Raw genomic sequence first — 12,819 nt, 5'->3', positions numbered from 1 at the left:
ACTTTCGTCCTTATTTCCGCAGATAGCCGCAGCGCGCTCGTGTCGGCGGCGCCGCTCCGCACTACAACAGCGGCTCAAGAGCCTCTCCTCTGACACCGCCATCTTCGATGAAAAAGAAGTGATTTGCTGACCAAGCGAGGACTCTGTGCGATATGTGGAAATCGATCGCGTCACCACTGTGTGACTGATTTCCCGCGCAGAGTCCAACAAACACTTTATACTTTCCAAACAGTGGGCGACCACTCCCAAAGATAGCCATGTAGTAAGATATGTTTGACCGATTCCTCTAAGTAGTGGGTCAATTGTTGGTTGATTGAGGGTATAGCATAATTAATATTTGAATTGAAATTTTGTGGACACACAAAATAATTGTTAAGACCTTATAGAAAGTTGTACGATAATTATTTGCGAACGATGTCTATGAGAATAATGTAAATAAATGTGATTATTGATAAAGTAGATAATGTTAGTGCGAATATAAATTTTGGACCAAGTGCTGTCGATCGGTGGCCAAGAGTTGGCGTGACTCGGAGGCGGGTCGATGATATAAATGAGTGGTTTGATGGTTCTGACTTAATTAATGATAATGTTTGAGAGTGGTGGTTATGTTTGGGTTGGTTGGTTTCATTGTGGGCTTCCGTTTGTCTAAACAAATCAGACTTTCTGCCGAAAGCAAAAATAAATATGGTATTCATAGAGAATGTGAAAAAGAAAACATTATAATACCAGAGTAAACAGTACAGTGTTATAAAAGTTTGATTTATAGATACAGACAATATTCTAAAGATTCTGAAGAACCTGTGTTCCAAACCTTTTAGAAGTTGAATAAAAGGAGATTTTGCTACATGTCAAAACACTAAGACAAGGACTTACGTAAAATAAGCTGCCATGAAACGGTCTTACACACGAATAACTAAAGAAGAAGGCTGCATAATGTAAATAGTTACTTATTCAACATAATTTGCGCAATAATACCTAACCTTATCAAAACAATCATATGTTATAAAATAAATGAACGCTAAGTTGTTTAACATTTTTTTATTATTGCGGAACTTATGTTAAATAAGTAATTCCAATTCAAGATGAAAAGTGCAGGATTGCTAAAAATGTGTTCATTCGAAAATATAAGACAAATATTAATAAACGCTTGACATTAACAGAGTGCCCATTGCATTTTGACACGCGGGTACAGAATTTGGAATAGATATCTACTTAGACGAAGTTAGATGACGCGAAAACTAATTGAATTTGCCGCACACTGAGATTACAACTGATACTTGAGTGATGTTTCTTTTCCAATGTCATACTTGCTGATGAGTTATGCCTTTTGTCTGCGTAAATTGCACAACGTTCAAACTGTGTTCTTGAAGCGGTAGCAATCCTACAAATGTGACGCGGGAGCATCGTGGACGAGACTTTTGATAGTTCCAACTTAAGATGCAAGCAATCGTCAATTTAATCATAGCTCACGGGCTTAGAAAATACGCCTTATCCACCTTTGCTTTCCTGTTATAACGAAGTCTAATCTCATCAAGTACCTAAAGTTGAAATGTCAAGAATGAAATGGTCACCCTGCAGATAAACGCACAAGCAATTGTTGTATGATTGAACGAAGCACAATTTGAGTGAGATCGATTGGCATGATGTAAATATTTGTAGTGTCTCTTAATCAAGGTTTGTTAATCGTTATTTAGGTATATTGGAAACTACTGCGGTGTAGTGATACACGAAAATATTAATTGCGGTTAGTATGCTTGATAAAAACACTTCGGAGCGTTAAAAAGCGTAATCGGTAGTTATTGGGAGTTACTTAGAACGTCCCGTTCAATATATTTATTGACTCAAATATGAGTTTTGTTAGTCCTTGAAGATCTCTCTCCATTCCTGTCCTGAGATGATTATAGAGTTGACCTGTGTCTGCGTAAACTATTGTACCCTACGATACTCTTATGCCCTACGCAGCTGGCTAATGTCCTTCGAGAATAATGACCGTGGCCGTAAAACCATTTTGGATGTTATTAGGCATGTAGGTTAATTGCTTTATAATAATTATTGATCTACTTATTTTTTAACGCTCTGCAGTAATTAAAATTGTGAATGAATATAAATAACCTAGTGACGTAGAAATAGTTCAATGAAGTCTAATTGAATGTAGACATTATCTTCGGGTATCACTACCGCAGTAAAGTTCGTGTTAAAAATCGCGGCAATAATTTCTATTAATTTGTTAATTGAAGGAATCGAATAAACGTTGATCTGTGTTCTAAACGTTACTCTGAATTCGTATACGTGATATAAAACTGCCATTTTTATAAGGATATTCATGTTCAATTAACGAAATTAGCAACGTGTTGTATGTCTTGATGGATTTTTCTTCGATTTTTATTGTTTTTTTACCACTTTTGGCACACTCGTTGCGTTTACCGCCCAACAGATGACATTAAAAACAATAAACACATCAATATCGCAAGCTTTATGAAATAACGGAGATATTATATAAATATTCCTATTAAAACATTCGAAGAATTTTCATATTGTAGGAACATCAAAATAAATATCCTAATCGAATAAAATGCGATGTAAATAAAATCTAAAAAAAAAAAAAAACTATTCATATCTTAGAAATGTATTAAAGTGATATAATATGTTTGTTTCCCAAGGAAATTATTAAAGTTTATTATATCGCGTTAACTATTAGTGAAATCTAGGTAATTATTTGATCATATTTATTGAATACAACAATAATTATTTATTTATTATTATATTTGTACAATTATGTTTAAAGTCGGGAAGACGAATGGAAACGAGGAATGTTGTTCAGCATTTAGATCAATATAGTTAAGATTTTTTATATATAAAATAATATATTACTATTTATTTAATTAATAATTTGATCTATATCTTCGTTCTACACTTTTAATAATTATAGAAATTAAATATGGCAGCTCAATAACTGTAATAAAATTTCGCGCGTTAAGGAAGTTTACTCTAAAGGCGCCAAGTGAAGCGCGTTTGTAAAACATTTGTAAAATAACGCTGTCATTATTGTTTTCATTATTGTTTTTAATATTTTATATTTAGATAATTGTAATTGTAAGGATTATTAGTCAAAATGGAGTAGAACGTTTGTATCGTCTTCCATAATGTAAACGAAAACTCCGGTTTTCTTTTCCTCAATTCGTTACGCCATATCAGATACGATAATTGATTACGGATACTAATTAAACAGAATCAGGTGTTATCCTGGAAGACAATAATGATGGATAATAGCTGTAATAAGCAGAGATACATAATTTCACGTTCAAAACAATGATTACGAAGAGTTATGATGATAATAAGAGGTTTTTAAAAATATAAGTATTTACTGCATGAGCTCTTGTTTAATTTTTCCCATAAATCACCATTATCTATTAAGTCTGGCCTGAATTCATAGAAAAGACAAAAAAAATATATATAAAGTCGCACTTTTTGAAGGCAAAGTTTACAAAAGACAGCCTCAAAAACGCCCGCCCTTCACCACTTCCTATGTATTTTTGCTGGGAAGAAGAAATGGTGGAACAAACTTCCCATTTGGTAACATGCATTCAAAGCCAGTCATAGATATCAATATTCAAGTTATGCAACATGTTTTTGGGTCAAGTTCTAGAAGGTACCTTCTAGAAGGTACCACTTCAATATCAAACCAAATTATGTCGCATAAAGGTACAATTTATACAATTTTGAAGAACCTTGGCCGAGTCACAAGAGGTCATTCATCGGCCTAGACATAGCTTTAAAAAAAAAACAAACCGCTATGTAAGTTTACGAAGGTCAGTTTGTGGGTATTTGCATAAAAATTCCAAGTTTGAATATAAATCTGCGTACATCGTTGACGTATCCGCTGCCGCTGTAAGTAGGAAACTGCTAATTGCTGCTAAAAAGTATAGAAATGTATATAAAATTTAAAAATGTACAAAGTAAACCGTACACAATTTTATTGTGATCGCAATGCCGAGGTCACTGCTGATTTTGACCGCTTTTGACATTAACATCAACATGATGAATACAATACAACGGTTTGTTATTAAAATGAAAATATGTATTCATTCCGTAAACGAATACTTTATTTGGTTGATTACAAAAAAATATATATAATACTATAGCACTATACAAAGGTAGTGGTAAACTATTGTACTTAAAATACATACTTAAGTACACATTTTTTCATTTTTAAAACTTAGTAGGAATGCTTCCTAACTATTTCAGACAGTCATTTGGATGTTCATTAAGGCCTGGCTATTTTGGTAGTCTGGTACTTCTTGCGATAAGATGCAGGAGACACAGGCTGAGCTGGCTGGGTTGCCAGACGTAGCTGTAATTTTTCTGCTGTCTTTTCTCACCTCTCTTTACTAACATATTTATTTTACCTATTTCCTATATCTAAGTTCCGTACATCTTTATCTAACTAAATACTCCCTGACTCATTATTTCGTATGCTTTAGAGACGTTTCCAGTGATATCTTCAGCAGGTCTGTCTGACGTGACCAGCCAAGTACTTGCGCTTGCGCCGTTCTTGTATGCGTGGATTAGTCCATCCACTGCTGATTGGATTCTGAAAGATTTTAAGAAATATTAGACAGCAATTAAGGAGGTAATTATTTTTATTGTGCTTCTGGGCGGCCTCTTTCCTTCTGTTGAGTACTCAAACAGTGATAGATGTGAGTAGAGCTACCACAAAGCATAATGAAGTCTGTATGGTTAATCAAGGAATTTCCTTCTATAAAGTACTGGTGGCCAATAGTTGCTATGGTACAACTAGGATCTTTCGCGTACTATCGATTGAAGCTTGCTTTACCTGGGCCAATGTAATATTGCAAAACGGATTAAAAAGTCAAGGAATGGGACCTGAATTTGAATACTTGCGTTTGTATAGGCAATTTTCCTAAACTACCGAACAGTAGTTCATCAGTCTCTTTGTCAAAGGCTCCCATTTTGTTAGCACTGAATAAACTGGTGTCTGTGCATCCGAAACATAGCGTCAGTACTCTTACTCCTGAACGAGTCGAATGTGGCTCCATCTGAAATTATTATCAAGATTATTTTATCAACTGACTTCTAGAGCCTTGCTGTAAGTAAAGATACATATATTGTTATTTGAAAGTTAGTCGTCAATACCAGGGATAATTATGTACTATACTATCAAGATAAATTATTTGCAGCATCTAATTATTAAGCATCGTTGATAACTAGCTAACATAATAAAGCAATTATTACAATTACACTATTGTACTGTGAATGTAATATTATCACAGTGCAAATAAAAGCAGAAACGCTCATCTATAAAACAGTAAAGTACTCCACGAGTAACATATTTGAACTTCCATAATATTTAACACCAACAGAATGATAGCTAACTAATAATGAGGGTAAATGTTTTCCTCCGAAGCGGCAGACTTTAGATTAAAATTAACGCTAGGTACCAGAATAATCTTGTAAAATTAAGTAGATAGTTACTTACACCAAGACAATTGCTGAACTGCAGCACTGCGCTCTTGGTAGCAGTATACACTGGCAACAGATGAGCTTGGAACAGCCCAACAATTGAAGAAATGTTTATTATAGTGCCACCTCTTCCGCCTTGGTCTTTGCGCATCAGATCGAAAGCCTTGAAGGAACTCTTTATTAGGGCAGTCTGAAAAAAAAACATTTTTATACACATAGGAACTGTAGGTAATTTGAACTGAAAGATTTCATATGAAAGTAAAGTTGATAATGTTGGTACCTAAGCAAAAATATTCATATGTTATAAGCAAAAATAAATATAAGTTTTGTCTGTCAATAAGATAAGACAAAGTAAGGTTAGTAATTATTAAGAAAATGATCGCACAAATTTAAATTTCTCATTTACGAAGAATAATGTTGAAAACTCAAAAAAGCAGAGCAGAGAAAATATGTCAGAAATCAGGAAAATTTAAGGAAGCAAATGTACAATTGAACTGATGATATACCTACCTACCTGAGTGAATTAACCCGAAAATACTTTAAATAATAACTACTAGGTACTCGTAGATACAGATACTAACCACATTAATATCAATCTCTTTAAGATACACATTAGGTCTATCGTTCATGATGCCAGCGCAGTTGATCACCACATCGATGTATCCGAAGTCGTTCACCACATTGTCGTATACCGCATCCAGCTCATTGGTTGTGACGTCACATTTGTGGAACCTCACTTTGTTGTCTCCGTACTTAGTGTTCAGCTCGTCTTCTAAGGCTTTTCCGTTTGCAATGTCTACATCTAGTGCTGCTACATGCTGAAAATCGAAAGATTTTAAAACCTATCTGGAAAAAAAACAAAACCTTCAAAACCGGCTTCAATAAATATCTAAAACCTTCTCCAAAATTTGACAAATACTAAATTGAAAACCAAAGCAAAATCGGTTCAGCCAAACTAGAGATGATCGCACACAAACCGGTCAAATTGAGAACCTCCTGTTTTGAAATCGGTTAAAAAATTGGCTACACATTTTCTATTGCGTATATGCAACTTTATACAGGGGCAAAAATATTTGACGAGGACTGAAAGTACGTTAATTGAAATAAATGAAACTGGTACTACAGGTGTACTAACACACGCATACTAGGTATTATTGCTAACGTGTTACAGATCACAGTAATAGGAACATTGAGTGATAGTGATATCAGTAAAAAGGCAATAAACATTTTTAACATCCTAACTTTTTAATTAGGTAGGTAGGTATTCTTGCCAAAATTCAAACTGATAAAATACATAACATCCGACTTGAGAACCTCCTCCTTTTTAGATAGTCGGTTAAAAATACAGTCAATTATGCAGCCCTGTCTATTAAAACTGTAAAATAAATATAATTCAACTTACCTTAGCCCCTTCATCCAAGAATGCCTTCACCATCCCCGCACCTATTCCCGCGGCCGCGCCAGTCACGAAAAATACTCTATCTCTGAGCTCGAACATGTTTACTATCACGCTAACACACTGCCGACTGACGAACTGAACTGTAGATATGCACGTAAGGCCTATTAAATGTCATTAGATGATCCAAAGGCCGATTATACACGAAACCGCAACCCGTCGACCCTGCAATCGAAAAGTGGAAAATATTGGTCGAAAAATATTCGTCACGACATATCACATAGGTACGTGTAAGCAGTTTAAAATTAATTGCGCATAAGGATACCTTAAAATCAGTTTGCCCAAAGTGATTAATTTTAAGTTATTGAGGAGTCCTATTTAAGTGCCCTTTTCCTGAAGTTGGTAACTCTATTTTTTTGTGTCGCAGTTCAATGGAATTAATATCACCGATTAGAAGTCGTCTTGACTGGGTCTTTAGGCGGTTTGGTGTGTAGAACACCTAAGATCTTAAAGTACCTAGGTAGGTACTTATTGTAGTGTTTGAATTGCGATAGTATGATATTACAAAAGCTACTTACCTATATACCTAAGTATAGTTCCTAGGTACAATTAATTGTTGTGTATTATTTAAAGACAAGTCATTGTTGATTCAGATAAATAGAACAGTGATATCAGATAAGTTAATGTAAACTGAGCTGGAGTGGTAATAGGTGATAGGTAATAATTGCGAAAAAGGTGACATGTTTATTTAAAATTATTATGTAGCTTTATGAAACAGCTACTTAGCCGTTATCCCACGATTTCGCGCGCATCCCGTGGGTACCTACTAGGTACTGACCTTGCGGGATAAAATATATCTGATGTTATTAGGGAAGAGTGTGTGAACAGTGAAAGAATTTTGTAAGTAAATCAGTCCAGTCCAGGTTTTTGAGTGTATCCATTACAAACAATCAAACAAATTCCTCTTTGTAATATTAGTGTGGAAGCAAAGCGTTGAAACCTACCGGAACATGCAAAACTACAATAAAAACCTAATCTTTTTAGGTATTTCAATTGTTACATTTTGCAAGTTTCAGATAATAATATTTTCCTACATTTTAGACAGATAACAATATTTATTTACGGTATGTACTTACTAAACCTATCTTGACTTCAACCGCAAAAATATTACAAGCACTATTTCCCACACATAGACATCACACTATTTAAACTAATAGCACTAAATGTTTACCTAAGAAATATAGGTTTAGAACGCACACAAAATAAAATACGTTCGTTAAACGAACTCATTAGCAAGTTAACCGCAAAGTAACATTACCCTGTCTACTTATTTCATATGCACAACATAAGAGTCTGGTATATAAATAAGCTGCACTACTGTTTCTTACTGAAAAATACATACTGTTTCATTATGCGTAATAAATGATGATGATGTCCTCCAAGCCGATTTATCGGCCATGACAGCTGTTCTCATATAAGGAGATCAAGCCAACTACGCAGGACATATAGTGCACAAGCATTTGCGCAGACACAGGTGCACTCACTATTCCTTGACTCTCGTAGCCCGATGGGACAGCAATGCAACACGACCGGAGAGAGTTCAGGCGCAGGACCGACATTGACGTGTTCTCCGATGCCACCCTATGGTCACTAAAGACTTTTGATGGAGAAGATATACGTAATAAAATACCATATTAGGTATCTGTCAGTGGTGAACAAGGTTTTAACAGAATAACAAAGTCGACCATGACCTAGATTTTATTTTGTATGATAATAAGGTTTTTATTTAAATATTAATTTTACTATCTGCTGGTTATCGTGTGCTAATTACAGTTTGTTTTCAACTTTTGATTTCACATTATTTTGATTTATTTTGACGTCATTATGACCAAATAATAAATCTTGGCAAGTTTTTTTTCCAAATCTTCAGCAAATGAATGTGATTTTCTTAACTACTTCATGCGTTTATACTTAATTAGTTTGTTAGCATGCAACCAGCAAACCACAAAATTCTTAAGGTCATCGCGTAATCACATATCTGGCAAACCGCTTCGCTGTCCTGGATAGCTGGAGGCTTGTAAGTATTTAAGCAGAAAGAGTAAACAAAAGCGTCATCAAACTCCAGCAGGGCCTGACAGGCAGGGCCAAGGCTTGCCTTGGCTGTGAGAAAGAGTTACCGCGGCCCTGGTACATAAAAGGCTTAAGAAGGAACAGGAGAGTCTGACACTCTGTCATGCCGCTAACCCTCAGCGGGAGGGGACGTTTAATGATTTTCCATTCAAAAAGTTTACTTTAAAGTTACAGTATAAATAGGTACTTCGACAATTGGTCTCTAGCTTTTTTTCGAAATGGGAGGGGAGGTTTATATTCAGCAGTCAACGTCAACGTCACTGTGATGATGATAATGAAGTATTTCGAAGTTCTTCCAAATCCCATCTAAAACCACAAACAATAATTTATTTATTTTTACAATAAAACACTTTTAAATAGAAACAAAAGGTTTAATCTGCTCTTACTACACAATAATACCTCAATGTGGACAAAATGAACATCTTTGGCAGTAGTGTTGCCTTGATAACTGGGTAGAGGCAGTCAATCCATCTACCTCTAAAACATTGGTACTCAGCTGCATCTATTTAGTCAACATACTTGGGAAAAGGCTACGCAGATGATGGGTGATAACATTAAAGATTTTAGCTCTCTCAAACGAGTCACCATGGCAGTCAAACAGTGGTAAGCTCGCTAACAGCGGGCTGTCTGCTAATTTATGCTGCCAATGTAAAGTGTTTCTAAAGAGCAACACTTTAAGGTCCATATTTGAATTATTTTTGCTGGATGGGAGCGGAATCCTTTATTTTATGCTATGACCTAAATGAGATATGACGGTTCATCGCATCTGAGTTTCAAAACTGTGGGTACTGTAGGACTTCTTGACTATGTAAGTGATATCTTCGATTGGTTTGTCGTCTTTGATAACCCATATACTCCCACTGCTGCCATGCTTGAAGATTTCGATGATGGCTCGAGCAGCTGACCTCGGACTGCAGAGATAATGGAACGCTATGTTAATTTAAATAAATTTGTGATACGCAAGTGTGGTAGTGTGAAAAAGTGTCACAACGTAATTCTTTGTGATTTACATAGCACCAACTACCAGCGCATTCCCACTAGGGTACAGTGTTTCACTTGAATCTCTCCTGATCCTAATTTTAATTAACTGCAATCAACCGAATCGAATTTTGTCCCCCTCTTAAATTCCCCCCCCCCCCCCCCCCCCCTTTTAAATTTGGGTATAGATTACCAACAGTTTCTCCTAGTTCCCAGTTCCTCTCTAATAACCGGAAACAAAAAATAGGCAGGTACCTGTTTGATTTATTATTGATTTTTGTGAACAAAAGTTACGCACCATTGATTGCTACACGGACTCATAATGGTAGAAAATCTGGGTTCCGATTCGTATTGAGATACATTTTCGTATTTAGGATCGCTTGCTTCATAACAGACAGTTATTACACGAACACCAGTTTTACGAAAGAATTCGTCATTCTGAAAAGGATTTTCATAATAGTTGGCATTACAGTACCTATTTGTTACTAAGAATTCGTAGAATACCTACGTACATTTTGCTGTTTTCAGTGACCAAAATCGACTTTTACACACAAGTGAGAAAGCATAGCCGGTCGTGATTCAAAATTTGCGCTCACAGCAAACATAATTATTATTTTTATTGAACCAATCAGACAAGCTCTCCATTTCAATTAACTACGTTTTTTATACAATTTAACATTCCAAAGCATTCGAAAAAAAAGGGTTGCTTGCTACATTTGTTTCCAAAGGAAGGTTGATAAATTGGAAATTCACTTACGCCTAGGCCGATGCACATAGTCATAACCGAATGTTTTGTAGATGTATTCTCCGAAGTCAACGGTGTGGGACATAGAGAGAATGCAGAAGAAATGTTTATAATAGTGCCTCCTCTTCCATATTTATCCATACGCATAAGATCTAACGCCGTCAAATTACCTAAAACGAGGCCAGTCTGAAAATACAGAATATATTTTTGAGATTAGGCAAGGCACATCTATAAGGCGCATAGGTACGAGAAGATTGTGAAAACTATCTTAACTTAGAACATGAACTAAGTATAAAATGCAGGGAAGCAAAATTGGGCTGCCGGATTGTTCGAAGGAGATACCGTGGCCTTCATCAGAAGGGCAAAGCCATCCCTGTGTGCGAAGAGTGCAGCGCACACAGGCGCCAAGGAAATAGGGGCGCCAGGTGGTAACGGTAACGATCTTGAATCTATTTGGATTATTGTAACATTTAAGGTAGGCACGTTTTGAATGCAGCCCCACTGTGGCTACGCCCATGCGTTTACTGGCTGCACGACTGGTATGTATTTACATAAAACCGTTTTGGATCGAAGATCGCCCTCAGATATCGACTGTTTTCATGCAGTTGCTGCAGGTGAGTTTTGCAACCAGTATAATATTTTAAGTCTCTTATTTATAATCTAGCTAGATGATCACCGCAATTGTGTTTCTTTCTTCGCCAGACTGCTGTTGACTCAAATTATTATTCAGTAGTTCAGCATCATTGATTACAACGAAGGTTTGGTTTTTATCCCACAGTATTTCCTGATATCTTCCCATAAGTTGATGTACGTCTGTGAAATCGCAACTTATAAACTTCACTTTATCCTTTTCACCATATTTATGGTTCAACTCGTATTGTAATGCTAGGCCGCTTTTTTCATCGATGTCCAAACTTGTTACATTCTGGAAGATAAAAGTGAGAATTACACATAGGATAATGTAATATTGTAAAAAAATATATAATTTATAGAATAAATATTTGCTTGCTCGCAACATCATCGAATCGACTCCATGCCTAAAAATATCCCACGATGCTCTAGCCAACACGTATTCCCAAAGCGGTGAGTAGGTACCTATGAGCAAATCCTCCTCCACCTAAATTGTCCCCAGTTTGGGGAGCTCTATTTCCAGCAGGCAAAGTTTTCAGCTATGACGACGAACCTTCTGATTTCTACATCTTACCTTAACACCTTGTTCCAATCCAAACCTCACAATATGTGCACCAATTCCCCTGGTACCAGTAACGAGCATAACAGCACCATTCCAGTCATACATACACGATCTATAAAAGTTTTCCTGAATACAAGAAACTAATCCTATTTTACTGAACAGTAATTTTTGATAAACCTCTTGAGGGCAGACCACTTTTGTGTTTGTCTGGTGCGACCGAGATCTTCGCAGGCATAGTTGCTTTTTATTCTGTAGCACATTGTTTGTGAGGCAGTAACGAGTTAGCGTCGCGTATCTCCCGCGAGCCATATACACGGAAAATAATAAAACATACGATTTTTTAATGAATTTTGTTTTTTGGGATTTTTATACAAAAATTTACAGACCAACCACTTTCGCTATATTCTTTCCATATTGACTGACAGTGATTGCTACAGAATGCAAAGTTATTTTATGACAATTATATTTTTTTATTTCCTAGATTTTTGTGTCCTAGCAAAGGACACAATAGGTTGTTACGATCTCTTTTCGTAAGAGCCGAGGAAGACCCGAGCTAACATACTTTTGTTCCAGTTAAAAGCCGCAAATGCTCTTTGAGATTTTCTCCGCAACACTCCGGCACCTGCACAAAACTTTCCATGTACACGTACATTTTTTTTATTGTTCGAGTTCACATTAGTCATTGCTAAATTCGAATTGAGATTATTCGAGAAATTCTGCAGTTTCAAGTAAAGAACCAATCAATCAAATCCAATGATTTAAAAGACGCTATACATACGTGTTAATAATTGATAGAAACATCCTAATAGTACCTACTAGTCTAGTCTGAGTCGAAGTAGGTACTAGTCTTACAGTCTATTAAGTGATATCGAGTTGCCCGAGTAGGTAATAGCCAGG

The 12,819-nt window shown here is 35.9% G+C and overlaps 3 protein-coding genes across 4 annotated transcripts in view; 1 reads left to right on the top strand and 2 right to left on the bottom strand.

Annotated features, from left to right (window-relative positions):
- Nucleotides 1-3,369, top strand: part of LOC124630994 — a 133,487-nt gene extending 130,118 nt beyond the window's left edge. The window contains exon 14 of the mRNA XM_047165061.1: nt 23-3,369. Coding sequence (XP_047021017.1) covers nt 23-130 — 108 coding nt within the window. The 3' untranslated portion in view covers nt 131-3,369. The remainder of the gene's footprint in view (nt 1-22) is intronic.
- A 712-nt stretch (nt 3,370-4,081) lies between these two features.
- Nucleotides 4,082-7,083, bottom strand: LOC124630995 (15-hydroxyprostaglandin dehydrogenase [NAD(+)]-like). Of its 2 annotated transcripts, none has more exons than XM_047165062.1 (5): nt 6,884-7,083; nt 6,063-6,299; nt 5,498-5,671; nt 4,885-5,057; nt 4,082-4,591 (listed from the first exon to the last, which is right to left on the bottom strand). In XM_047165062.1, the coding sequence occupies exons 1-5, from the start codon at nt 6,977-6,979 to the stop codon at nt 4,441-4,443; spliced, it is 831 nt and encodes a 276-aa protein (XP_047021018.1). In that variant the 5' UTR covers nt 6,980-7,083; the 3' UTR covers nt 4,082-4,440. The 2 variants fall into 2 exon arrangements, with proteins under 2 accessions (XP_047021018.1, XP_047021019.1); XM_047165063.1 differs by having other exon boundaries at nt 4,903-5,057; nt 6,884-7,074.
- A 2,281-nt stretch (nt 7,084-9,364) lies between these two features.
- Nucleotides 9,365-12,231, bottom strand: LOC124631358 (alcohol dehydrogenase 1-like). Its single transcript, XM_047165722.1, has 5 exons — nt 11,935-12,231; nt 11,407-11,655; nt 10,743-10,916; nt 10,284-10,423; nt 9,365-9,918 (listed from the first exon to the last, which is right to left on the bottom strand). Exons 1-5 carry the CDS (start codon nt 12,229-12,231, stop codon nt 9,765-9,767), a joined length of 1,014 nt encoding a protein of 337 aa, XP_047021678.1. The 3' UTR covers nt 9,365-9,764.
- Nucleotides 12,232-12,819: the final 588 nt, after the last annotated feature.

Source organism: Helicoverpa zea, chromosome 6, assembly GCF_022581195.2.
Source record: "Helicoverpa zea isolate HzStark_Cry1AcR chromosome 6, ilHelZeax1.1, whole genome shotgun sequence".
Taxonomy (NCBI): Eukaryota; Metazoa; Arthropoda; class Insecta; order Lepidoptera; family Noctuidae; genus Helicoverpa; species Helicoverpa zea.
Note: the sequence above shows the minus strand (reverse complement) of the source record. Positions and strands in the feature narration are given on the sequence as shown.

Bases quoted from the DNA above. Each gene is read 5' to 3' on its own strand.
- LOC124630995 (XM_047165062.1), bottom strand. From the start codon at position 6,979: ATGTTCGAGCTCAGAGATAGAGTATTTTTCGTGACTGGCGCGGCCGCG. The intron at 6,300-6,883 runs GTAAGTTGAATT...TTCGATTTTCAG, and splicing joins TCTTGGATGAAGGGGCTAAG to CATGTAGCAGCACTAGATGT. The intron at 4,592-4,884 runs GTCCCATTCCTT...AAAATCTTTCAG, and splicing joins ACGCAAGTATTCAAATTCAG to AATCCAATCAGCAGTGGATG.
- LOC124631358 (XM_047165722.1), bottom strand. From the start codon at position 12,231: ATGGCTCGCGGGAGATACGCGACGCTAACTCGTTACTGCCTCACAAAC. The intron at 11,656-11,934 runs GTAAGATGTAGA...TTTATCTTCCAG, and splicing joins GATTGGAACAAGGTGTTAAG to AATGTAACAAGTTTGGACAT. The intron at 10,424-10,742 runs GTAAGTGAATTT...AATCCTTTTCAG, and splicing joins CTATGTGCATCGGCCTAGGC to AATGACGAATTCTTTCGTAA.